We start from the raw sequence: 26,694 nt of genomic DNA, 5'->3' as shown, positions 1-26,694 counted from the left end.
AAAGGTACATCAGATAATGGCTTTTGTGACCAAACCCCATCCTGCTGCTGAGAAGGCCTAAGGAGGGACTCCGGGACCAGGTGAGGAGTTGGCAAGCAATCTGCGGCTGCCTTCTCAGCTGAGGCCACTCCAGGCAGACTCAGGCCAGAAAATTCACCAGCCTTTGCTGCTTGTTGACCATGAAGGAACACCCATTTTGGGCCCCTGTGGGGTCCTCAGGACTTCAAATAAATAGAGGCTCCCAGTTCTCGCCAGAGGAGGTTCCTGCAGCTGCTTCAAAGCCTCGACACAGCCTGGGTGTTCTCCATGCCTCCTACAGTGTCAGGTAAGCTATGCCTCTTCCGCCCGCTGGGAGCTTTGACCTGTGGTCAGGTGGGGCATGTTCTGAGAGTACTGGGCCTTTCCCCCTTTCTGCTGACTTTCCTCACTGGGGGGGGCATGTATGGGGGCTTTCACTTCTTCTTTAGTGGATCCAGGTGCAGAGAGGAGAGAAAAGGGCTGCCAGTAGGACATGAAGAGCAACGGTGAATGGCGCCTCCTCCTGCCCGTGGCTGGACCTGGAAGCCATGCCAAACACGGCAGTTGTGCTGGCCCCTCCCGCTGTGCCCCCCTTGTGTACAGCCCGCTTTATATGGATGGAGAGGGCTTGGGGAATGGGGGTGCTTGCAACACGAGGTGTAATGAAGCCAGGTGAAGGAATGTAGGCTGGACCTAAGGAATAAGCAGTGTCCTATGTGCCATCTCCCTGCCAGCCAAAGAGAGCTGGCACTCAGAGCAGCTGCCAGGCCAGGTGCTTTACATTAGAGATCTTCTTCTGTCACTTCCTGCCACGGTCTACAGTGGAGGACCCTGAGGCTGAAACACTGAGGAACATGTCTGAAGACAAGCGGGGTCGTTGGGGGACAAGGGTGTGGCCCCTTCCAAGACCTCACACTGCCTTTTTCCTCTTGGGGTTTCCTTTAAAGCCATCGTGTCGGGCCCTGGTGGAACATCACATCCTGCCGGCAGCAGTGGAACAGGCAGATCCTCAAAGATGTCTCCTTGTACATTGAGAGCGGGCAGATCATGTGCATCTTAGGGAGCTCAGGTAAACTTGGGAAGGAGTTTTCTAAATTCTCAATAAACCTTCAGAAAAGGCTGTGACTTGATTTGAACCCCACACTGAGGAAACAGATTTAAGTTGTAGCAAGAAGGCCGCAAGTTTGACATTAGAATGAAATCTAATGACATGTCATACTATGAAAGGGACCTGGTATTAACGTGAAATCTTTAAAAAGATCCTTGAAAAAGAATAAAGTCCTGTCTAACGTGTAAGCTAATTCATGTTTCAAAATATGGAAAGCACCTAGCACAGTGCCTGGTGTATCGGGGTGCTCAGGAAACACAATTTCTCTGAGCCGTACCTTGCCTAGAGATAGGAAAAGGAAATAAACTCGGTGATGCCCATTTATTCCCCCATTCATTGGTCCTTCTTTAAATCATGATGTATTTCAATCATATAGGCAAGAATAGAGAATGAAAATAAAGAATGTTCATGTATTAACATCTGGCTTTATAAATCTTTTTTTTTTTTTTTTTGTAAAGAGGGCACATCTCCCAGTGGCCCATCCATGGGGGGATCGAACCAGCAACCCTGGTGCTACCAGCACCACATTCTAACCAACTGAGCTGACCAGCCACCCCTGGCTTTATAAATCTTAACATCATATCGTATACCAGATCCTCTTTTTTTTAAAAAAAAGGAATTAGATATTAGCGATTCCACTGAGGCTATCTATGAGTCCATTCCCCACCTCATCCTTCTCCTCCTCTTTCCTGGGATAACTACACTTGAGCCGAATTCAGTGTCTGTCTTTGTGTCCCTGGATCAACCAGTGATTGTCCTGGGAGGGTGTGGCCTCCCGTGAGCCAGCTCCTTGTGGCTGAAGGCAATGCCCTGTGAGGGCCACAGCTGTGAATCCTCAGCGGGGTGGATGGGTGGGTGGGGTTGCACTGGCCCTGAGGGGCTCTGTGTGACATATCACAGTGTCCACTACACTAGGTTATCCTGCACATTTTGAGGTTAAGATTCTGACAAATTGGCTTCACAGGAGCCTCTTGATTGAGTTCTTGCTTGTGGATTGTTGACATGTACTACCACTCTCCACTTCCATTAATCTTTTTTAATAGAGCTGGATAATGTTAAGTCTGTGATGAAAGTGAAGCATGATCGGCCCCTTTCAGCCCAGGGAGTTAAATCCACCGCCGCTCCCCTGCTACAGCAGCTGGACGACTGGAGGGCAACAGTAGTGTGAAGGTTCAATGAAAAGAAATTCACTGACTAAAACTTTTACATGTTCCTGAGATTTCCTGTCAGTTCCTATTTCCACTTTTTAACCACTTATAACTATCTGCATGTATCGTAACAGCCAGGACCATTCTAACTTCCCTTTTGATAATTATAACGTACTTCCTTAAAAAGAACAACGGCTGAGTTATCCCTATAATAATTTGTTACTTGTTGCCTTCCTTGTATAGGATAAAAAAGGGTGGCATGGAGCAAGCCCACAACAAGGAATTGAACCCATCTTCTCAGAAGTGTGTCCCACAGGCCAATGTCATGCTTCATGCACATCTCAGCAGGGCAGTAGTGGGGGCCCTCGATCTGGGAGCTCATGGTTGTTTCTGATGATACCTAATCATGGTTTGATGACAATGTCCATCCTTTTATACTGGACATGAATTCACAGTAGACTGCAAGTTCCAGGAGAGCAGGAACTTTGTCTTTTTTTTACTTTTTAATTTTCCTGCTGTGTCCTCAACAATTAGAACAGGGCTGGCTACATACAGCGGGTGCTTCATAAATATTTGTTGAATCAAAGGGTAAATCAATTATATGAATTATTCTGAGCATTTCATAAAATGGCATTATTTCATTAGTGTCTTATCTAGGACGGCATTGCTTATCAAATCTTTTTTTTGTGAGGCAAAAGATGACGTAAGGTGTTCAAAGTCTCACTAGAGAATGGTGGAGAATGCAAGCCTGCCTAAGGTCACCCAACACTCCAGGGAAAGGTAACTTTATTGGACTCATTATTTGCTATTGATGAGGACCGACACTCTGGGTTGCATGTTCCCTCGCAGCACACTATTTAGTTACAAACGATTTCTGTCCTTTTAGGAAAGATAACCCCAAAGGTCAGGGTTTTATTGCCCTGTACGACATTAACCTTTTTTGTTTTTCTTTTTTTTTATTGTAGTAAAACAAACATAAAATTTACCATCTTAACCATTTCTAAGTGCGTAGTTCAGTGGTATTAAATAGATTCACGTTGTTGTGCAGCTATCACCATCACGCATCCCCAAAACTCTTTTTTCATCTTGTAAAACTGAAACTCTGTACCTGTTAAACTCACTCCTCTTTCTCTCGTCCCTTCAACCCCTGTAAACCACCATTCCTCTTTTAGCTCTATAATCTGACTACTCTAGGTAACTCATGTAAGTGAAATCATACAGTGTTTGTCCTTTTGGGATTGGCTAAGTGGCATAATGTCCTTAAGGTTCATCTATGTTGTAACATGTGCTAGAACTTCCTTCCTTTTTAAGGCTGAATAATCTTCCATTGTATATATGATACCATATTTTGCTTATCCATTAATCCGTTAATGGACACCTGGGTTGTTTCCACATTTTGGCTATTGCAAATAATACTGCTACAAACAAGAGTACACAAATATCACGGTAATTCTATTTTTAAATTTTTGAGGAAACATCATAATATTTTCCACAGTGGCTGTACCATTTTATATTCTCACCAACAGTGCACAAGGGTTTTAATTTCTCCTCATCCTCACCAACACTTGTTATTTTCTGTTTTCCTTTGTTGTTGTTTTTATAGTAACCATCCTAATGGGTGTGAGAGCTTGAGCACCTTTTCATATGCTTATTGGCCATTGATATATATATATATACACACACACATATAAATATGTATGTACATATATATATACATATATATATATGAATGCTTATTATATATATAATGCTTATTGGCCATTGAGGTATATGTGTGTGTATATATATATATATTTGGTCATACTATTGAAATATTTTTATATTTTTGACATTCAATTTTATTTATTTTAATTTCCGGTGTACAGCATAGTAGTTACACATTTGCATAATTTAACAAGTAATACCCCTGACTAGTCTAGTACCCACCTGGCACTATATATAGTTATTACCATATTATTGACTATATTCCTTATGCTTTACTTTACATCCTCATGACTATTTTGTAACTACCAATTTGTACACCTTAATCCCTTCACCTTTTTCACCCTGCCCCCCCCAAGCCCCTCTCATCTATCACCCCAACAAATCTAGTATCATCTGACACTATGCATGGTTATTACAATGTTATTGACTATATTCCTTATGCTATACCCTACCTCTCCATAATGACTTTGTAACAACCAATTTGTGCTTCTTAATCCCTTCAACTTTTTTCACCCATACCCCCAACTACCCTCCCATCTGGCAATCATCAATATGTTCTCTGCATCTATGAGTTTATTTCTGTTTTGTTTGTTAATTTTGTTCTGTAGATTCCACATATAAATGCAATCACATTGCATCTGTCTTTCTCTGTCTGATATACTCCACTCAGCACAATACCCTCCAGGACCATCCATGTTCCCGCAGATGGCAAGAACCCATTCCCTCCCATGACCGAGCAATATTCCCTTGTATATATGTACCACCTCCTCTTTATCAATTCATCCATTGATGGACACCGAGGCGGCCTCTACATCTTGGCCATTGTAAACAATGCTGCAATGCACATAAGGATGCATATGTCCCTTCTAAGTAGTGTTTTGGGTTTCTTCGGATAAATACCCTGGAGTGGGATTACTGGGTCCTTCTTTGTCTCTTCTTATAGCATTTGTTTTAAAGTATATTTTGTCTGGTATAAGTATTACTATGCCATCTTTTTTGTTTGTTTGTTTTCATTTTCATGAAATATCTTTTTCCATCCCTTTACTTTTTCTCGGTGTGTGTCTTTCAATCTGAAGTCAGTCTCTTGTAGGCAGCATATGTGAGGGTTTTGTTTTCTTATCCATTCAGCCCTCCTATGTCTTTTGATTGGAACATTTAATCCATTTTCATTGAAAGTAATTGTTGATAGATATGTAGCTGTTGCCATTTTATTATTCATAATTTTGATATATATATTTTTTTCATCTTAAAGAAGTCCCTCTAACATTCCTTATAATACTGGTTTGGTGGTGATGGACTCCTTTAGCTTTTACTTGTCTGGGAAGCTTTTTATCTGTTCTTCAATTTTAAATAGCCTTGCTGGGTAGAGTAGTCTTGGTTGTAGGTCCTTGTTTTTCATCATGCTGAATATTTTGTGTCACTCCCTTCTGGCCTGTAAAGTTTCTGTTGAGACATCAGCTGACAATCTTATGGGAGTTCCCTTATAAGTTACTAGTTGCCTTTCTCTTGCTGCTTTTAGGATTCCCTCTTTGTCTTTAACCTTTGCCATTTCAATTATAATGGATCTAGGTTTGGGCCTGTTTGGGTTCATCCTGTTTGTAACTCTCTGAGCTTCCTGTACTTGTATGTCTATTTCCTTCACCAGGTTAGAAAAGTTTTCAGTCGTTATTTCTCCAAATATGTTCTCAATCCCTTGCTTTCTCTTTTCTCCTTCTGGTACCCCTATAATGCCAATGTTGTCATGCTTGATGTTGTCCCAGGAGTCTCTTAAACTGTCCTCATTTTTTTGGATTCTTTTTTCTTTTTGCTATTCTTATTAGGTGTTTTCTGCTACACTGTCATCCAAATCACTGATTTGATCCCCTGCTTTATTTAGTCTGCTGGTGATTCCTTCTAGTGCATTTTTCATTTCAGTTACTGTATACTTTACTTCTGACTGGTTGTTTTTTATGGTTTCTATGTCTTTTTTTATGCTTGCTATCTCTTTGTTGAAGTTCTCACTAAGTTCCTTGGGCATCTTTATAACCATTGTTTTGAACTCTGTATCTGGTAGGTTGCTTGCCTCCATTTCATTTAGTTCTTTTTCTGGAGTTTTCTCCTGTTTTTCATTTGGGATGTATTTCTTTGTTTCCTCATTTTTGGCTGCTTCTCTGTGTTTGTTTCTACATATTAGGTAGATCTGCTATGTCTCTCAGTCTTGCCTGGTGGCTCTATGTAGTAAGTGCCTTGTGAGGACCAGTGACACAGTCTCACTGGTCACCTACATGGGTGCTCCAGGAGTGTTCCTTGTGGGGGGTTTGTGTGTTCTCCTGCTATAATTGAGTCTTGGTTGCTATTGGCATATCAGTGGGTCAGTTGATTCTGAGGCTGATTGGCTGTGGGGTTTGGCCATGTCCACAGCTTATGTGCTACTGTGCAGGGGGCTTACCCTACTGAGTGGAATTCACCCCAGTGGGCTCTGGTGCCTGTTGAGACCATCCTTTGCGTGTGTCACTTGTGGGGTTGACTAGGCAGTGTTCTGCTGTGGTCTGTAGCTAACCTCCAAATATGTTGGGTCTTGGACCTCTTGGAAGGGGCTCTGGTGCAGGCCCAGTTCTCCCACTACCTGTGACTGCTCAGGGACTACCTGGTAGGATCTACAAAGTGATCCATTGTTGTTTGCTGCCTTTTCTAACCCTCGTGGCACATGGTAAAGGCCACGCTATGAACTCAGGACATCTGCCAATAGTACCAGGCCTGGGATAGCTCAGGACACCCTGAGACCTGCTGCTACCTGCCAGCTCCCTTAAGGTTCAGCTGCTGATAAAGTCTCGTGCGGTGTGCAAGTTGGGTGAGACAGGATCTTGGGAAGTCACTAGAGTGGGAAGAGTTGTAGCCATCAGGTTAATGTAAATTCTGGTTTGGTGCCAGTGCTGAGCCTGAAGCTACTCAACAAAAGTCTCAGAGCACACCAAGGCTAGTTGCTGCCCGCTGGAGGCCTGCCAGACTCTGATAGTTTTCCAAGAAAGAGTGCAATGCAGGTGGGGTTTGCTGCTCTTGGAGAAAGTGCCTCCTGGTTTGGGATGTTTGGGTGGGGCAGTGTCCCAGTGAATCAGCAGGGTGGAGCAGCGGAGTTCATCAGGCCAATCAGATTCAGATTTGGCCATTTGGTGGTAGGCTCAACACAGGAAGGATGGCACCTGCCCACTAGGCTGCACAGGAGGAGGACCTCACACAGGGGAAAATGCCAACTGTCCTCCAATCCTCCCCCTGAAGCCACATAACTCAGTCTGCCCCCATATGTCTCTGACCCCTCCCAAGTCACTGTCCTTCTGCCGGAGACCAAGGTGACTGCCTGTGAGCAAGTCTGTGCGTGGACTGTTTAAGAGGACATCTGAGTTTCCTGTAGCCTTTCATCCCCAATGGTCAGAATCCCCACTATTTTTCACAGCCAGATGCTGTGGGGGGCTCTTATTCCTTGCACCAGTACTCCAGGCTGGGGAGCCTGGTGTGGGGTCCCTCACTCCTCAGCGGGAACCTCCATGGCTGAGGTATCCCTCCTGATTCTTAACTGCCACATGGAGGTTTGGGCGCAGTCTGCGTTTCTGCCCCTCCTACCAGTCTGGACGTGGCTTTTTTATATTTTTAATCATAGGACTTCTGTTTGGCTAGACTTCAGATGGTTCTCTGGGTTGATTGTTCTATAATTTAGTTGTGGTCATGGGAGGACATAGGCACAGTGTTTATCTACTCCACCATCTTGGATGTCTCTCATATATCTTTTTTGGAGAAGTGCCGATTCAAGTCCTTTGCTCAGTCTTGAATCAGGTTGTTTGTTTTTATATTGTTGAGTTTTAGAAGTTCTCTATACATTCAGGATATTACTCCCTTATCAGGTAATATGGTTGGCAAATATTTTCTCCCGTTATGTGGGTTGCCTTTTTACACTAAGGATAATGTGTTTTGGTGCCCCAAATTTTTAATTTTCATGAAGTCCAATTTATGTATGTTTTCTTTTGTCACCTGCACCTTTGGTGTCATATCCTAAGGCATTAACTATTTTTTATGTCTAACTTTGCAACTTATTCTAACCTTCTAATCTCCACTGCCTATACATAGTATATATGAATGAACTTTCTCACCCTGTTGGTACCTTCATTAATGAGTTAATAAATATTTGACACATATTCAGAAAAGAGTATTAGCTATCTATTTCCATGTAAAAAGTACCCTCAAATTAAGTATGGCTTAAAACAACAAAAATCATTTATTATATCTCAGGGTTTCTGTGAGTCATGAATTTGGAAATGACTTAGTCAAGTAATTCTGTCTGGGTCTGTCAGGAGGTTGTAGTCAGAAGTAAGCTGGGGCTGCATTCATCTGAAGGCTTTGGCAGGACTGGAGAATCTACTTGTAAGGTGGCTCCCTCACATGCTGGCTAGGTAGTTGTGCTCACTGCTGCTCAGTGAGAATGTGTGACATGAGAAAAGCAAGAGGCCCAGGAGAGATCCCTGAATGTCACCCTCAGGAGGCTGAGAAGAAGCAGCCATTTATAGAGAAGAGCAAGTGACACTGTTGAATGTTGCTGAGAGGTCAAATGACATACAGAGAAATGCCTATCGTATTTGGCAACAAGGAAGTAGCATCAATGACTGTAGGGAGGCCAGTTTTGATGTAGTGATGAGACTGGAATCCAGGCTACAGGATACTTGGAGCTTCTGTCGGAGCTGAGATTGGATCCCAAAAATGTAAGGCCAGGAGGGGAGGAGGCTTCTAGTTAGAAAACCACACACAAATCCTAGTATTATGACTGGGAAGTTTCAGGGCACATTTTGAAAGATAACCCCAATGAAGTCATATTTTGTTTCTTTGCTCTTATCTCTTCTCCATGCTGACCTCTACCTTAACACCCTGGGGCTAATTCTGAGCTTTGTCAGTCCTGGGATGGAAAAGAAGACAACTGCTACAGGAGTGTGGCTTTTTCATGTTTGTACCCCTCGTAGCAACAAGCAGTTTCTTAAAATATTTGAGCAAAAGGTCTTCTCTTTGGTCTTGCACAAGTCATCACATCCTCAGTAGAAGTCTCTTGGTAGCTTTTCAGACAGTTCAGAACCCCCTGCCCCTTTCCTCTGTTATTAATTCTAACTTTTTAGCAGCCTTGGATAGGGCAGGCCTGGTGACACCTGTTCCTGTCTCCGTTACTTTCTAGGCCTGTGTAAACTTATGTCCAATATGAACAGGAGATGCCTAAAGGCATCACCTAGTCTCTAACCCTAGAAGAAGTAAACCAGGGGAAATAGTAGCATCTGGTCACCTCAGCGCCAGGGAGTTAGCTCACCGCAACTCCTCTGTGGGAAAGTTCTTAGTGACAACCAGCTGGGTTATACTCAAGGCTGTTAGTGCTGGCTGAGGCCAATGCGGTTTTACCAAAGGACTCGCTAAGCTAGTGCTTTTCAAATTCTTATGCACATAAATTACCCAGGGATCTTGTTTAAAAAGCAGAATCTGATTCAGTAGCTGTGGGCCAGGGCCTGAGATTCTGCACCTCTAACAAGCTCTCAGGTGATGCTCTTGCTGCTGATCCCCAGGCCACACCTGATTAGCAAGACTCTAGGTGGTGTCCTCTACTTTCAGGAACTACCAGACTATACCAAGGGGACCCCGAAAGAAATTCAGATGTCCTAGGATCAAACGTTTCCAAGAGCCCTGGTTTTCCTTTTATTCTGATCCACTATTTTCTTTTTCAACCCAAGACAGCATTAAAATCAAATAATCAGGTAGACAAAGCCCCTCCAGCCCTGACCCAGGTGAGAGAAATGGCTTGTAACCCCTTTCACTTGGGGGGAAAGCCGGAAAGACTCATTTCTGCCATGACAATTTGACCCACGAGGCTACAGAGAACAAGTCAGAGCTAGACCGAGGGTCCACTGAGAGTCTTGGGAAGTTCCTGCGATGCATCATGGAAGGCCTTCTCCAGGAACTTCTCTTCTCACCCCCAGGCTCGGGGAAAACCACGCTGCTGGACGCCATGTCCGGGAGGCTGTGGCGCACGGGGACGTTGCTCGGGGAGGTGTGCGTGAACGGCCAGGCGCTGCGCAGGGACCAGTTCCAGGACTGCTTCTCCTACGTCCTGCAGGTGGGCACGTCCCCGGCCCCAGCTCGCTGCAGCCGGGGTGTGGGACAACGCTGACGCCTCCCTCTCCCGCAGAGCGACACTCTGCTGGGCAACCTCACGGTGCGCGAGACGCTGGGCTACACTGCGCTGCTGGCCATCCGCGGCGGCTCCCCGGGCTTCATCCACAAGAAGGTGGGTACCGCCTGGCCTCACAGTGGCCCTGGCCTCCGAGCAGGGGCACCAGGACATCACCCCCCAGTGGCTTCCCACCTCTCCTTCCCTGCCCTTGCCCATTCCTCTCTATTCACTATTCACCCTGTTAGAGTCTAGACCTGCACTGTCCAGTGTGACACTGACTAGTCACGTGTGGCTTGGAACACTTGAAATGTGACTGGCCCTAACGGAGATGTGCTGTGAGTGTAAAATACATACCGGATTTTAGAAACTTCGTATGAAAAAATAGAATGTGAAATATTTCATTAATAATTAAAAAATATTGAGTATAGGTTGAAATAATATGTTGGCCGTATTGGGTTGTTAGATTATGAAAATTAATTTCACCTGTTTCTTTTTGCTTTCTAAAATGTGGCTACTAAAATATTTAAATTCTACGTGTGGCTTGTATTTCTGTTGGCTGGCACTGTCCTAGGAACACTGTGTTTGAACAGATAGGGTTCATTTCCCCCCTGTGCTTTACCCTGCAGCCCTGCTGAGACTTTTCTCAGCTTTCTTTGAGGCATCCTGAATGTGCCTCATATGAACTGGATTAAAGTAGCGAAGGAAAGAACTATTGAATGGTCACCTCTGTCTAGATTCCGATCTGTTTCTTTAAATGCACCCAATTTGGAAGTAGCCACAGGTAAACCCACAGGGACCTTACCTGGAAACATTGCCTCATTTCTGTCTGGACTGTGAAGGCCTGGACTGAGAATGCACAGAGAACCAAGGACAGGTAGATGTGCCGTGCAAAACAGGCACAATTCCCTGGGAAATGGGCTTTCAGGGCTGCTAGAGGAGACCTGTGACATCTGCCTCAGATGCTTCACCACCCTGAGGCCTCAGCGAGCTTCCTCCTGGGCCCACAAATTACATCTAGAGTTCAGGCTCCAAGGCTGGCCTTTCTTTAATGCCACTGAGCCTCCTAGAGAATCCTTCATGTCAGCAAAGGATGTAGCAAGTTACCCCATTTTTATCAGGCACGGCTGAGCCTGTCCCCAGAGAGTTTCTCATCTTGTCCCTGCCCTGGACTCTTAGGCAGGGCTTACAGAATGGGACTATGTCTGAGAGTCCTAGACAATCATGGAGTACAGCTTTCACTCCAGAGGCACTTTAGCAACGTCCCTGGCCCTCAAGAAGGACCATCGCCCTGCGGAGTGATGCCTAAACCTGTTTCCTCCCTGGAGGTTATTTAAGACTGCTTAGAAGGCATTGCAAGGTTACTATTCTACCAGGTCATATCTGGGCTCTCATATCTGGCTGGATTCAGGCAGGACCTGTTCACACATAGTATCTCATTTCATTCTGATGTCATCCCTGAAAGGGAGGCATTTTCTCCTGACACCCAAGGAGATTCAGATCAAACGGGAAATGGCAGAGCCGGGACAGTAACCGAGGCCCTCAAGCTCCGTCTTCCCCCCTGAGTCCCCAGCGTCTCCTGAGTCCCACTGTGGTCTGAGAAGACGGAGGTCAGAGGTCAGCTCAGGGTGAGGCACGTGCATACACACTTGATTTAGCGGCACTGACAGTGAGTGAGAAGTGAGCCCCTCTGCAGGCTGACTCTGCTTGCCTTAGTATTCCTCTCTAAAATGGGTCGGAGATGATCGGATTGCTATTTGGGTGGGAGAAATGTAGTCATGCACAGATTCTTCGGAATTACCGACACTTTTATGTCAAATACCCCACTGAGAGAATCTGACAAAGTTACTGTGCTCTTTCCCCAGAAAATGCACATAGTTGCATAAATATTCAGTACAGTAAGTCACAGGTACCTTGTAATGAATTGATGGCAAATTTCTCTCCCTGGTGAATGTTCCCTCTCCCTGACACCGGCAGCCCCTAAATGTCCTGCAAAAGTTCTGCCTGCTTGAGAGTATTTTCTGAGCAAATCCAGTTCACAGGGTATAAAATCCTGCAAAGTAATTGAGATGGAAGTGCTGGTGATAATTGAGGCCAGAGTACAGCAGATGTGCTTTTGTCCCCTGAGGAACCTGAACATAGGCCATGGTCGACATGGGCGAGCTGTGTCTGCTGGGCTGTTGGCTAAACCTTGTACTGCGTGGACCACTTGAGAGAACAGACGGTCCTGCTCTCAATCCCAGCTCTGCCATTTGAAATGACATGACCTTGGGCAAGTTATGGACTTCTCTGAGGGTCTGTTTTCTCCTCTACAGTAAGTAGAACAATAACGCACCTCTCCTGGAGTTGTAAATCTATCAGTTTATGTGAGGACATAGCATAGAGAAAGCTGGTGATCGCAGTGGATCCCAATGGTCCTCATGGTCCCTTTTAAAACTCTGAATTCCATTCCCAATAGTGTTTGCAAAACATGGGAGAGGATTCCTGCCAGGACGAGAGACATCTGAAACAGATGCAGTAAATGTCTTCAGTGAGCATCCCTTCTGAGCCAGGAGGGGCAAGCTTTACTCCTGTCTTGCTGTTGCAGAGCAGACAAAAGGGATGCTCAGGAGTCTGCCCTGGATGGTGAGGGCATAAACCCGGCCACGTCAAGAGAGCTCAACTCCCTGATCCCTCTTCTCTGATGGCAAGAGGAAAGCCTTCTTTTTTCCAAAACAAACCATACTGGTATATTTATGCAGGTTTAACCTTCTCATTATTTCTTTATATCCGTTTCAGATGTGTCTCTCCTTTTGGTCAAAGCTTCCTCTATGCCTTTGATCCCAATCGTGTCCTCTGTAACTTTGTTTCATATATCAGCCCCTCTTTTACTCCAATCTTGTTTGTTGTTGTGATTTTTTTAATGCAGTGTTTTGTTTCTTTTTTTATTATAAAAGTAAGCATCGCATTAGAGGTGCATGGGAACAAAACTCATTACCATATGTCTATAAAACTCTTCTTAGTCCCTTTCTATCTGCTTTCCTAGGGCTTCTGCAGAGATGGGGTCCTCGGTAAGGGAAGGGCCAGAAATAGAGATCACTGAAGGGTGTCTGGAGAGGGCATAAGCTGAGGAAGAAGGAGAGGAATGAAAACGACCAACCTTCTTGATAAGAGAGTCAGTAAAGAACTTTTTTAGTTGTTATTGTTGTAGAGGAGTTGAGAATGCAGAGTAAGGAGGGGTTTCGAGGAGCTGCAGGGTATAAGATAAGTAGCATGCTGAGAATTGGGGGGGAAAGAAGTGTGGCTATAGGTTATAAACTGAGTCCTCTTTAAGGTCCTTAAAGAGATTCAGTAAAGATTGGCATTATTTTTTAATTACTTTTGATAGCTGGATTATATTTCTTTGATGTAAAACCACACTGATATTGGACCATGGGTGGGGGGACTCCAGGTTTATTTGGGTACACAAGGGAAATCAGGTTTATTTCATGCCAAATGGTATTTTTAAAAACATATAAAACATTTATTATAATAAAGATTCAAAAACCAAAAAATGAAAAGAACAAGCTATATTGTAACTGTGTCTTTGGGGGATTTTTCAGTCTGGGCTGGACTAACTGCAGCATCTGAAAATAGGAGTCCAGTAAAGTCTCCACTGTTTCTTGGGGAATTTCCCCGAAGCAGATGTAAGTAGATTTTGTTGCTCTAAGGATTTTTTAAAGCAATTCATATTATTTCTTTTCGTCAGCCACATGTATGATGTGATTTGAACCGAATTGGGTTTTATTGTAATAGGTGTGCATGCAAGGGAAGTGTGCTTCCTGTCCCATGGCACCCTCAGGCCATGAATTGGGATGGCCACTGGGCAGTGACCAGCCTTCCTGCACTTTGTGTCTCCTCCAGGTGGAGGCAGTCATGGCGGAGCTGAGTCTGAGCCACGTGGCAGACCAACTGATTGGCAGCCACACCTTTGGGGGAATCTCCAATGGCGAGCGGCGCCGGGTCTCCATCGCAGCCCAGCTCCTCCAGGATCCCAGTAAGTGGGACCCCTGTGTCTGCAGATACACTAGGCCCTTTCTCTATAGTCTCCATTGTGAAAAGGGTTTGTTCGGAACTGAAGTCACTGAGGATTTTCAAACTCAGGACCCAGTTTCTTGGGAAATACTATGTCGTTCCTGATGCTCTTCTGTCCCCCAAGTACAAAACAGCTCCTGGACTTGGAAACACTGCATTTGTGTTTTCATGTTCAATTACGGTCGCCCCTGATTTTGGGGGCCTGCCCTATCCATCCTCACTTCTTACTAGAGCAGTACCACTGTGTCTGCTGTGGAAAGCCAGTGAGTTCTGATGTGACTAGAAGTATTTATGAAATGGGAGCGATTAAAGTGGGACTTAAAAGTGCATATTTTGAAGGAAGGGGCTATCAAGATGGGTAACCTGTCAGCTGGCTCCCCTGCCTGGATTGGTCATTCTCCCCACCCCCTGGGGAAACATCACCACTATAAGCACCTGGAAGAGGACATCTTGCCTCTGGATACTTTCTTCACGGGGTGGGGGAGACGGGAGGGAGAGAAATGGGGAAGACCAAAATTGCCTGCTCTCCACATGGTGGCTGCTCACTGGAAGGCAAATAAGAGAGATGTTCTCAAAAGCCTTTGCCACTTTTTGGGGTAGGAATAAGCTACAGGTATACCTGCTAAAGAACCCAAGCAGCTGCCCACCTCAGATTTTGCTTTGTGCGTCCAAGATGTTTGCAGTGCAAAGACCCTGTTGGTGTTGATGACATGAAATGAGGTTGTGTCATTTGAACCAGCCTCCTCGCAGCCTTTTAGGAACAAGTCGGTGCCAGCCTGCCAGCCCTTGTTCCCTCAGGGTCCCCTGGACGAAGCCCAAATAGTCCATCCTGCCATGTAACAGGACTCATTTGGCTGTTGCTGCCCTGCTCCCTGGAGGAATGTGCCTGGAATGTGCTCCAGAGCTGGGAAGTCAGGCTCATTCTCCTGGGCTCGGGCTGAAAGACAGTGACACGCAGGGACTTCTCACTGTGCCCTGTTTGGATGGGGTAAAACAGCTCAAATTAGGGACGTTCAAACTTCTGAGTTTAGAGCACAGAGCCCAGGCTCAGCGGGGACTCTGAAGTCTGCCCCTTCTTTGCCGGCAGCCATCATGCTGTTTGACGAGCCCACCACCGGCCTGGACTGCATGACGGCGAATCAGATTGTCATCCTGCTAGCAGAGCTGGCTCGCAGGGACCGCATTGTGATTCTCACCATTCACCAGCCCCGCTCTGAGCTCTTCCAGGTGAGAGGGGGACCTCTCTTGTTCTTTCCTGCCCAATTCCTCAAGGGTGGTACCTGTGTGTGTTGAGCTGAGAATCATGGGGTAGAGATTAGTACTCAGCAACCAGAGCAGTTGGAGCCAGGAGCTCCTGATATGGGTAAAGGATGGAAGCTTACTTCCATCAGCACTAGCTCATGTAACCCGCACACCTGTCCTGTCAGGTGGAGATCAGTATTTTCACATTATAGAGAAGAGTGAGACTTACTGTGTTTCCTGGAAATAAGACCTAGCCGGACCATCAGCTCTAATGCGTCCTTTGGAGCAAAAATTAATATAAGACCTGGTATTATATTACAGCATATTATATTATATTATATTATATTATATTATATTATATTATATTATATTATATTATATTATATTATACCTGGTCTTATATTAAAATAAGACTGGGTCTTATATTAATTTTTGCTCCAAAAGATGCATTAGAGCTGATGGTCCATCTAGGTCTTATTTTCGGGGAGACATGGTAGAAATGATACAAAATTGAGCCAAGGTCACACAGTTAATAAGAAGCTGGAATTGGCATTCACAGTTCAGTGGGTTTCAAAGGCTGTGTTTTTCCACTAAATTATGTCAGTTACCTCACAAAAATCTCACTTTATCCTTCCTGGATCCTTTTCGGGAGCTATTATTTATTGTCTTTTATAGATGAGGATCTGAGATTTAAAAAATAAAATAAAGTTTGTCCAAGGTGACTCACTGAGTGGCACAGCTGGGATTCAAACCCAGGTCATTGATCAGCTGTAGTCGTTCTCCTCTACCCAGATGTGATTCTGGGTGCAGACTGAATGCATAGGGGCAACCCAGGCTGAAAAGAATAGGGATGCATTTCGAGTGTCTCCAATGGATGAAGTAAGAATACTGATACATAGCTGAGATCATCAAAGGACTGACTGCTTGGAAACTTTTCTTCCATAAGGATGTGGTGACCTGATTATACACTAATACCATCTGTTGTCTAATCAGCTCTTTGACAAAATCGCCATACTGAGCTTCGGGGAGCTGGTTTTTTGCGGGACACCAGTGGAAATGCTTGATTTCTTCAATGGCTGCAGTTACCCTTGTCCTGAACATTCAAACCCTTTTGATTTTTATAGTAAGTTTTTCTTTCACATTCATCATCATAAATGTTTTTTTTAAAAAATGTATCATCTCAGATTTCTGCTTGGATGACAACAGCATGAGTGAGTTTTATTTTTGCTTTTGTTTTTGGTGTGTTCCCTCTTCAAGGAATTAATTTGGCCAGTCAATTAACTTGGCATAGATCGATCACCTATCAGAATGAGATGGGGATCTCTGTTAAATTGGGGCACCCCTACTTTGTCAGAGAAAAATTAGCTGAGCTTCTGAATTCTCCCAGACAGTCCCAGTGGGATCCCTGTGGCCCTGCTTGTAGCTTTAAAATACTCTGATTTTATAGGTGGGCGTTAACAACAGGTATTATTTCATGGGATGAGGTATTATGCTTAGTACTCCTAAACCAATAACGAAACATATGTTATTAGCCATTGTGTATATGCTTGATTTCTTCATGTAAAAACACGTGGGATATTTCTTTTGGGGAACAAATTTAGTGGACCTGACATCAGTGGATACCCAAAGCAAAGAACGGGAAATGGAAACCTACAAGAGAGTCCAGATGATTGAATCTGCCTACAAAGAATCAGCAGTTTATCACAAAATCTTGGAGAATATTGAAAGAACAAAACACCTGAAAACATTGCCGATGGTTCCTTTCAAAACCAAGGATTCCCCTGGAGCTCTTGCTAAACTATGTGTTCTCTTGAGGTAAGAGCCTCACTCCATTACAGGTGCTTAGACATCCACCAATACAAGAGAAGGAATTAAAACAGGGTTGTCTTTCAGGAGAGTGACGAAAAACTTAATGAGAAATAAGCTGGCAGTGGTCATGCGACTGGTTCAGAATCTGATCATGGGTTTGTTCATCATTTTCTTCCTCCTACGGGTCCAGAACGATGTGCTAAAGGGTGCTTTCCAGGACCGCGTGGGTCTCCTGTACCAGGTTGTGGGCGCCATGCCATACACAGGCATGCTCAACGCTGTGAATCTGTGTAAGTGCCATGCCTGGGAGGTGTGCCCCGGGGGGCAGGGTGGAGGGGGGAGCCTCCTCGCTCCCTGAATATCTCCCTTCTCCAGCCATCACTTGCAAGTCTCCACCATTATCAGGGTATTTCTCTGAGCTCAACCTGGCGCTCCTCAGATTATTTCTCTGGGGAAAGGTAACTACGGAGCTACTCACCCTTCATGTGAATTAGCTCACCAGGTGGATCTCTCTGAGGGCCTCTAAGGATCCAGGGGAACAGGAAGTTATGAGGTGCTGACAGGCAGGGTTTGGAAAGGTTTATTGGAAGATCATTCCTGATACCCTGTTTTGGCCATTAGAATGCGCAGTCCATGGGGCTGATACCTGGCCAACTTTGTACTGTTACATTCTTCTTGGAGCCTATTTTAGGAGAGTCGGCATCTAATTTTCAAACTCAGTGGGAGCCCAGAAGCAGTACCTAGTTGCCTGATGCTCTGTGCCAAGACCCTCCACAAAATGAGGACAGAGTGCCTCCTGTCACTCATTCATGCCCCTTTCGCATGTGTGTTCTTGAATTGGTGACATCCCTCCCCCCACTTTAGGGAGAAGGAAATAAATTCTAACAACTTTTGCAACTGTATTGTGTAACTCAGGGAGTGTAGATTTCTGGGCTGGGGGTATTTATAGTTCTGGGGATGGAAGGCCCCCTCTTTCCATGACTTGGAAGCCCCAGCTGGTCCTTAGCATGCAGCCCCGACAGACCTTGTTCAGCTTGGGCTAGCCCTCCCTTCCTCGGCTCTGAGGTGACCAACTGTTGTGAAACCTGCCTTCCATGCCCAGTTCCTGTGCTGCGAGCTGTCAGTGACCAGGAGAGCCAAGATGGCCTGTACCAGAAGTGGCAGATGCTGCTGGCCTACGTGCTACATGTCCTCCCCTTCAGCGTCATTGCCACCATGATTTTCAGCAGCGTGAGCTACTGGTAAGGGGGTGTTCACAGGTGTTCAGTCCTCCTGGGCCAGGCCACCTGGGTGGGTCCCAGAAGGCCAGTGGGCCCTATAGAGGGAGAGCTCCAGGGCAGACAGCCAGGAGGTTTTTAGTACTTTTCCCACATCTATATTCCTGTTTAGCAAAACTATTAACATGCTTGATGACAGGTGGCGTCTCGGATCCCACTGAAGCAAGTATGGCCTATGCCATGGAAAACCTTTCCCAAATCTGTAAATTGCCACATTCCAAAAAAATCTGGCCCTAAAGTGTTTCAGATAATGGATTGTGGACATAAACAAATCTCCAGATGACTTTAATTCAAGGAAGTGTAAGATTAGTATAGTAAGGAAGCATAAATATTATGCTAAGGAAAATAATAATAATAATAATAATAATAATAATAATAATGGCTAACACATATTGAGCACTTGCTTTATGTCAGGCACTAAGAGCTTTAAATGTACTAATTCATGTAATCCTTGCAACCATTTAATGAAGGTGGTATAAATATCCTTGATTTGTGGAAGAGGAAAGGCAGATGGTCTTGAAGAGTGGTAGGGAAGGGTGGATACAGGAGAAGCCAACTCCTTTTTCTTACTCTATAAATGGAAGGAAGAGCAGCCATGGCTAATGGTTGTTGAGGGCATGCGATCACTAGGGAAATGTTATTTGGTGAAAGGAATGTAAGAGTTAAGGGACATGGATATAGGGTAGTTTACAAGAAAATGAAGGTCAAATCGGTAGAAAGGGTTAGTAGAATAAAAGACAAGCATGGAATGGAGTAGGCCTGGGAAGGGCTAATCTGATGGAAGACGAAAGCAGTGAAGGGTTTTCACACTATCAATAACCCCACATAATAGGGATGAGGTTCAGGGAGGGAGGGGCTGAGAGGCAGGTCGGGTGAGCCCTTAGCCTTAGGGTAGTAGGTCAGCTTGGGTAGGACCAGTGAGGATAGAATTGCAGTTATTTATGGAGAAGCCTGGAGAGTTCAACAACCCTAAGTACTGCAGTTAGTTCTGACCATTGTTAAGCGTTAATATTTTCCTAGGAGAGCTGAAAGAGCCGTAGAAGGGAAAAGGTGGCTAACAGAAACAATTTGCAGTAATAAGTGGTCTCAAATATTGGCTCTGTACCCACAAGCCCTTTCAAATGGGAAATTGACTTGCCCTGCAAACTCTTCCCCCATCTTCCCTCCCACTAACCACCATGGACTCATTCACAGAAGGCAAGCGTGGTAGTATTTTTCTGAAATGATAACCTTTGGAGAGAAACTAAAGACCTTATGTTTTTCTAGGACTCTGGGCTTATACCCTGAGGTTGCCAGATTTGGATATTTCTCTGCTGCTGTCTTGGCCCCCCACTTAATTGGTGAATTTCTAACTCTTGTGCTACTTGGAATGGTCCAAAACCCAAATGTGGTCAACAGTGTGGTGGCTCTGCTCTGCATTGCTGGGGTGCTTGTGGGGTCTGGATTTGTCAGGTAAGTCATGATGAGTCAAAGGATTTAGGCTGGTCTGATTTGTTTTTATTGATCACCTGATAATGATGGTTATTAAGGAATTCCAGGGGAGAGCTACATGACACTGGTTAAAGGTACCACCTTATAATCTGGAGTATTTACAGTGCTTGCTATTCATTAGTGCTTAGACCTTAAACTGTTCGCCATTTGTTCAAAAATATGTCTTCACACTGAGAATCAGGAAATGACAAGTTAGGCAAGTTATCAATAAGATTCACGTGTAATAAGCCATTATAACAACAGGAGGAAAAACCAATCCATCCTCCAGAAAAACCCACAGCCTATATTACAAGCTAAATAGCATGCATTTAGGTCATTTCTGCCCCTGCACTGTTGAGTCTCTATTCCACTTTGAAATTCCCGGTTACTTTTAGGAAGTAAGAATAGTCCAGTAAGAAAAGAGCCTGCACGATAAAAGACTGTTGAAGAAAGTATCAGGACTAGAAGGACACACACCAAATGTTAACAGTAGCTCTGGATGATATATATTTTTTCTTCATATTTTCCTATATTTTTGTGAATTTTCTATAATTGACCAGCATCATTTTATAACCAAGAAAAAGATATATAAATAAAATGTAGCATATACAATATAAAAGAAATATTTTATATTAAAAATATAAAAATAAGAATAGCATAAATAAAAAATATATACATATATGAAAGTAGTAGCAAGAAGGGGGGAAAATTTTAGAAGGGTAAAATGATCCCAGGCAGACGATGTGAGTGGGGTCTAGTAAGTAAACTATGGGTCCCTGAGGAAATGTGAACAGGGCTCTGTTTCTTTGATTTAAAAATCAAATAAAGAAAAAAGCTATTGAGCATTTACTGTATGTAATTATATTTGTATGTTTAGTTATTTAACTCTCAGAGCAAGGTGAGAAAACTAAGCTCAGACTTAGCTCCAGTCCCACCACTGTGAAGATTGTCCCAGGATGCACCTGGCTCCCTGGAGAGAGGACTGACTCTGGAGTCAGAGACTTCCTCTATCACTTGGCTGCCGTGTGACCACTGGCCAGTCACTTTTCTATCTAAATTAGTTCCCTCATTTATGAAATGGAGAGCCTGCCTCAAGGGATCATGAGGAGCAAGTGAGATAATCAGTGTGAAAACAATTAATAAGCTGTAGTGAGTTCTAGAAAGTGAAGTGAGCTGGGTTTTGATCAGTCGAGATTTTTTTTCTTTTACAAAGACACCATTATATTGTATTTGTCTATGGTGTTTTAAGTGATTGTTGGCAGCTATGGAAAAAGTCCACAAATTAAATCACCCCAAGGGCACGGAATCAAGCCAGCAAGTGATAGACCCAACCTTGGGCAGCAGGCGACCCCTCTTTCATATTTCAATCCTTATGGGTTCCAATCAATCTGGCAATATTTCATGTATTTGGTCCATAGGAAAAGGGCATTAATTCTTAAAAGAGAGGCAGAGGCCAACATTAACAAATGCTGTTGGCTGCTTTGCAAAATCTCAACATCCCGACGTTTCACCTGGATTCTAACTCTCATCACTAAATTATCTCTGCTTCTGGAGGCCACATCAACCTCCTTGTCATTAAGTTTATATGTTTCCCTCAAATCATCTTCTCTGACTACCTCCCTGCAGATTTGTGCTTTCGGCTGCCTCCTCCTTTAACGACAAGAGCCTGCACGATAAAAGAATTCACTATTCTTTCTGCTTACAAAATCATACAAGTTCTTGGGGATGTGTGGAATGCACACCATACAGAAATGTATGAGGAAGAAAGTGAAAGATACCTAACGTATCACAACCCAGAATTAAATTTTGTTGTATATCTTGCCAGATGTTTATATAATTTTTAATAAAAATGAAATTGTACTATTTTGAAGAAGTAAAATATATATGCTTTTATTTTCCCAGTTAGCAGTGTAATGTGGACAGTCCCATGTCAACATATTTAATCTAGGGCTCCTCCCTCTTGAAAGTATTCCAAGGATTTCTATGACATAGCCGGTTCTCCTCCTGTGTCTTTCACTGACCCATTTGTCTCCCTCTGTCACCTGCACGAAGCCTGCCCACCATTCCCTTGGCTGGATGAGCTCTCCCTTTGTTTCTCCCTTTGTTGTCTCATAGCCCATCTCGTGCGCCTCCTGTTGCAGTCTTCTTTTAATAGATTGCCAACCTCTTCAGGGCAGCAGCTGTGTCTCATTCGCATTACAGTTCTTCTCAGTGGCCACCCCGAGGCTTTGAACCCATTTAATTAGGTTTGCAAAAAATACTTGTTGAATTGAGCGAGTAAGTGAATGACCACTCTGGCTGCCTGGACGACTGACGCACGGATCAGTCACCACATCCTGTTGGTTTTCTTCTCTGATGGCAAATCACAAATGCATGTGGAGATTGGACTTTGTGTTTCGCCTGGTGTGGTGCAGTACAAGATGATGGCACCGTTCCAACCTCAAGGAGGAAAACTCTAGCCCGCTGGGCAGCCATCCTCTCGCAGCCATCGTCATGTTCCGCGCCTTTGTCATCTCACACTTGAACTTCTGCTGTAGCCTGCTTCCTCTTTGCTGTTCTTAATCTGTCCTTATTCTGGTCCATCCTACTTGCTGAGGCCACATTTTCTTAAAACACGGATTTCATCATGATCTCGCTCATGATCCTTCACTGTCAATCCACTGCAAGGCCCTGAAACAGATGGTTCCTGGCTACCAGTCCAAACTCCCCTACTACGGCTCCCACTTCAGATCCGCTGCTTCAGCCTTTCTAAGTCCATTTGGTCCCATGCTCAGGCCTCGGCATATCTGTGCCCTCCAGTCTGCCCTCCTAGAGTGTCCGTCCTTTACCCTTACATTCTCCCCAGATTCCTACCTATCCTTTCCAGTTCGCAGCCTCTCAATATGGCTAATTCAATTTTGTGCCTTAGAAAATGGCCAAGAACTGAAAATCGTGGCGTTTGGAGGTCACTTGGGAATAACTGAAATCATATATACTAAATACAAGAATGCCATGGACATATGGTACTGGTTTCTAATACTTTCTAGTCACACATCATTCCCCATTGTGTATCTTAAGGGTATAGCTTCTGTGTCCCCAACCACATTGTTAGTTCTTTAGGGGTAGGATACTTCTTTTGAATTCCTCAAGCACCTAGAACTAGTGCTTTGCAAATAAAAAGAATTTAATACATATATGTTGATTGATAGAAGCTACAGAGTGGACCAAGAAGGCCACAAGGTCAGCATGAAGTTTCTCCTGAAACAGGCTGAAGAGCAGACAGTTCATTTTCACAGCGAATGTCTGTTTCCTCTCTCCATCCATTCCGCTTGCATTGTAGTTCTCATTTCATACACTAGCGCCTTAAAATCTCTGTTTAACCACAAATATCTTCCTCTAATGTGATGTGTTAGGTGTGTGTTTTATTTTTATATCAATGGCACTTACCAAAAAAATTAGACACCAATTCATCATCAAGGGATTGTTAAATCAAGGTTTTTACTATAATATCGACCACCAAGCTGTGATAAAAAATGATGGAGTGCTATGCTTATTGACTTGGAAGGACGTCTAAGACATATGTTTGTTTAAAAACCAGTGGGGTAGGAAAGATCCTAAAGAGGTTATAATTCCATTTATGTAAAATCTTACAAGCACACATATACACATGTCATATATGTCACCAAAATGTTAACAATAGTTATTTCTGGACAGTGGTATATCTTTATACTTTTCAGTATTGTTTGAAATTTTTTTATAGAAAGCACAATTTTTATAATTAGTGATGAAAAACCATATTCATGTTGGGAAAAATAAAATAAGGGTTACTTTTCATTTGGTAGGACTATTACCAGAGCCTACTAAATTTCATCTCTTTCTCTTTTTCTTAAGAAACATAGAAGAAATGCCCATTCCTTTTAAAATCTTCACTTACTTTACATTCCAAAAATATTGCTGTGAGATTCTTGTAGTCAATGAGTTCTATGGACGGAATTTCACTTGTGGTAAGTCTTTTTATTTTGGAATATTGTTTCTACATATTACTCTGATGAAGCAATTTCCTGAGGGAAATGTGTTTTTTCAATAAAAGCCATATCTTACAATAAATAGATTTAAAACCTCATTTTGAAATTAAAGGCCAACATTCCTCTAATTTTTAAAATAAAAGAAAATAGCAGTGGTCAGGTTAGTCACCTGTGAAAGGTCAATAGCTTCAGGCCACTCTGACGTTATTAGAAAATGGCAGATCTATGTACACTGAGGTAAATTCCAGTATATTTTGGATAAAATCGGTTCCTACACCTTCTGAACAGGCTGAAGCAGGTTGCAGTGGCTTCTTGTTCCCAAAATGTACACAGTATATAGTTGAGTAAAGCCACTTTTAGCAAAAGTCTGTTCCCCGATCCCATGAAATGGTAGTGGGAGCATAACAAGGTCCTCATGGCCATTGGAAATCCCAGTCCACTCTGTGAAGACAACTAAAGGACAGGATAGACTTGAGTAGTTGTTTTAAATCTCTTTCAGTGACAACAGCAGTAACCTTAAGATAGTCAGTGCTAAGTGATGATGCTGTTTATCTGTACTGTGGTAACGAATACATACCCAGACTAGAAACAAACCCGATTCCATCTTCAAATGAAGCCAAGGCCCAGAACACTGACTGTTGCTTCATCTAATTATGAATTCCAGGCTCTCGCAAGTGTCCTGTATCTTCCATGAAGAAGGGTACTTAGCAGGTGCTAAGAACTTGGTGGCCATTTAGTAAATACTTGCTGATTAAACTACCCGGGATGTGATTTAATCAACTAGTATTTACCAAATCTGACATTGTCGATCTTTTCCCTGGCAGGCAGCTCAAATGGTTCTGTGACGGCTAATCCAATGTGTGCCTTCAATCAAGGAACTCAATTCATTGAGAGAATCTGCCCGGGTGCAACATCCAGGTTCACAGCCGACTTTCTGATTCTCTATGCATTTATCCCAGTTCTTGTCATCCTAGGAATAGTGGTTTTTAAAGTTAGGGATCATTTCATTAGCAGATAGGAAAGAACGTTGCTATGACAGTGGAACTTAAGCCCCAGATGTACATGATGGCTTGGAAGGTTTGAAATAAGTATGACACGTGTTTCTCTCCTGATAGTGCATCTGAAGTCTTGTAAACCATTAAGACTCCATTGGTACCACTTGGATCCATGCAGGCCTTGAATGCTATTCCAATTTGCAGGGGGACATGTGCTACTTGGAAATTATGACTAAGCCAGTCCAAAAATGTAGATAATAATAATTCATAAAGTTATGGAGACTAGTACGACGGTTTCCTTTGTTCTAGACAGAAAAATAGGTCAGTTAAAAATTTTTTGCTTACATTTGATGAAGGATTCAATGAAAACAAAACATTTGGGTGATTACTGACTGTAAATAACAGATAAAGGAGTGATGGGTGCACCTGAAGCAAAGCCTCATGCAGAATTGGGTAAGAATGCTTTCATCATCATTTAAACGCCCATAGTTATGGGCACATGTCCACATGGGGGGGTCTGAGTCACGTAGAGAGGATGGCGGACACATGTTAGATGATGAAGACCACGGATACAGAGCACTCAGTGATTTTACTGAGAGTGAAAAATGAAAAAACCTAGAACACAGCGCACCAGACAAACCTCTGGTAATGTTTTTAAAAATTAGTTGGCTATTTGCCAATTTCCACTCAGTTTACTTATAAAATTAAAAGTAAATGTTACTAGATAAAGTATATGCATTGAGAAATGACATCTTTAAGGTTAGAGAGTAGCTGATATTTAAAGTCCGTATAGAAAAGATGCTCAACCGACACAACATTTACACTAAGAAGAACAGGGTTACACACTAGGAATTCATGTTCTTGAACCGTGTAGAGAAAGAATGCTGATAACTACAGACACATATATTACATATTTTTAGGGATGAAATGTATATAGATTGTATATAAATGGGTTACATACTAAATGACTGATTTTACATACTAAATTCTGATTGATCTTCAAGTAATTCATGTATAGGTCTGAAATGAAACTGTCACAATGTTACCATCGTAATTCTGAGTGAGAATATCTTAGAGAGTACATAGACTTGTTCAGTTACTATGACCTAATGTGTAAAGAATGATAAATTACCGTATTTTGCCATGTATAATGTGCTCCCATGTATAATGCGCACCCATGTTTTTGGCCCAAGCTTTCAGGGAAAAAATATCTTTTGTTTTCATTTTCCAAAGGATTTTCCAATAATTTTTGTAAAAATATCAGCTAAATTGCTACCTCCCGTCTAAAGTGTACGAAGAGAAATGTCGCGCTGTTCACCCTGTGGTAATAAAGTCGGCATCATCTGTCTTATCAAGTCAGAGTCACTTACTCTGTGGACAACAATACGTCACTCTTCGCTCTTCGTTTCCTTCCGTTGAATCGTGGGCTGAATTTGCTTTTGTTGCAAGTTCATTGTAAGTTCAACAAAACCTATTATCGTATTCCAGGGTATTATTTTGCATACAGATATTGTTATTGATTTCTAGAGTTACAATTTTAACTCACAAACATAAGTAAAAGAACTAAAAACATTTATATAAATGTGGAATTAGTACTACCCATGTATAATGTGCAACCTTATTTTTCCCTCACAAATTTGGGCAAAAATGTGCGCATTATACATGGCGAAATACAGTATACATTTGCAATGTCTCAC

The 26,694-nt window shown here is 43.2% G+C and overlaps 1 protein-coding gene across 2 annotated transcripts; it reads left to right on the top strand.

Annotated features, from left to right (window-relative positions):
* The first annotated feature begins 6 nt into the window (after nt 1-6).
* Nucleotides 7-26,348, top strand: ABCG5 (ATP binding cassette subfamily G member 5). 2 transcript variants are annotated; one of them, XM_019748630.2, is made up of 13 exons: nt 7-325; nt 966-1,087; nt 9,957-10,093; nt 10,166-10,264; nt 14,030-14,162; nt 15,288-15,427; nt 16,436-16,565; nt 17,044-17,257; nt 17,336-17,541; nt 18,354-18,492; nt 19,795-19,980; nt 23,869-23,981; nt 24,827-26,348. In XM_019748630.2, the coding sequence occupies exons 1-13, from the start codon at nt 180-182 to the stop codon at nt 25,018-25,020; spliced, it is 1,959 nt and encodes a 652-aa protein (XP_019604189.2). In that variant the 5' UTR covers nt 7-179; the 3' UTR covers nt 25,021-26,348. The 2 variants fall into 2 exon arrangements, with proteins under 2 accessions (XP_019604189.2, XP_019604190.2); XM_019748631.2 differs by lacking the exons at nt 23,869-23,981; nt 24,827-26,348 and adding an exon at nt 21,625-21,840 and having other exon boundaries at nt 34-325.
* The last annotated feature ends 346 nt before the right edge of the window (nt 26,349-26,694 follow it).

The sequence above is a fragment of the Rhinolophus sinicus genome, linkage group LG05 (genome assembly GCF_036562045.2).
Source record: "Rhinolophus sinicus isolate RSC01 linkage group LG05, ASM3656204v1, whole genome shotgun sequence".
NCBI lineage: Eukaryota > Metazoa > Chordata > Mammalia > Chiroptera > Rhinolophidae > Rhinolophus > Rhinolophus sinicus.
Note: the sequence above shows the minus strand (reverse complement) of the source record. Positions and strands in the feature narration are given on the sequence as shown.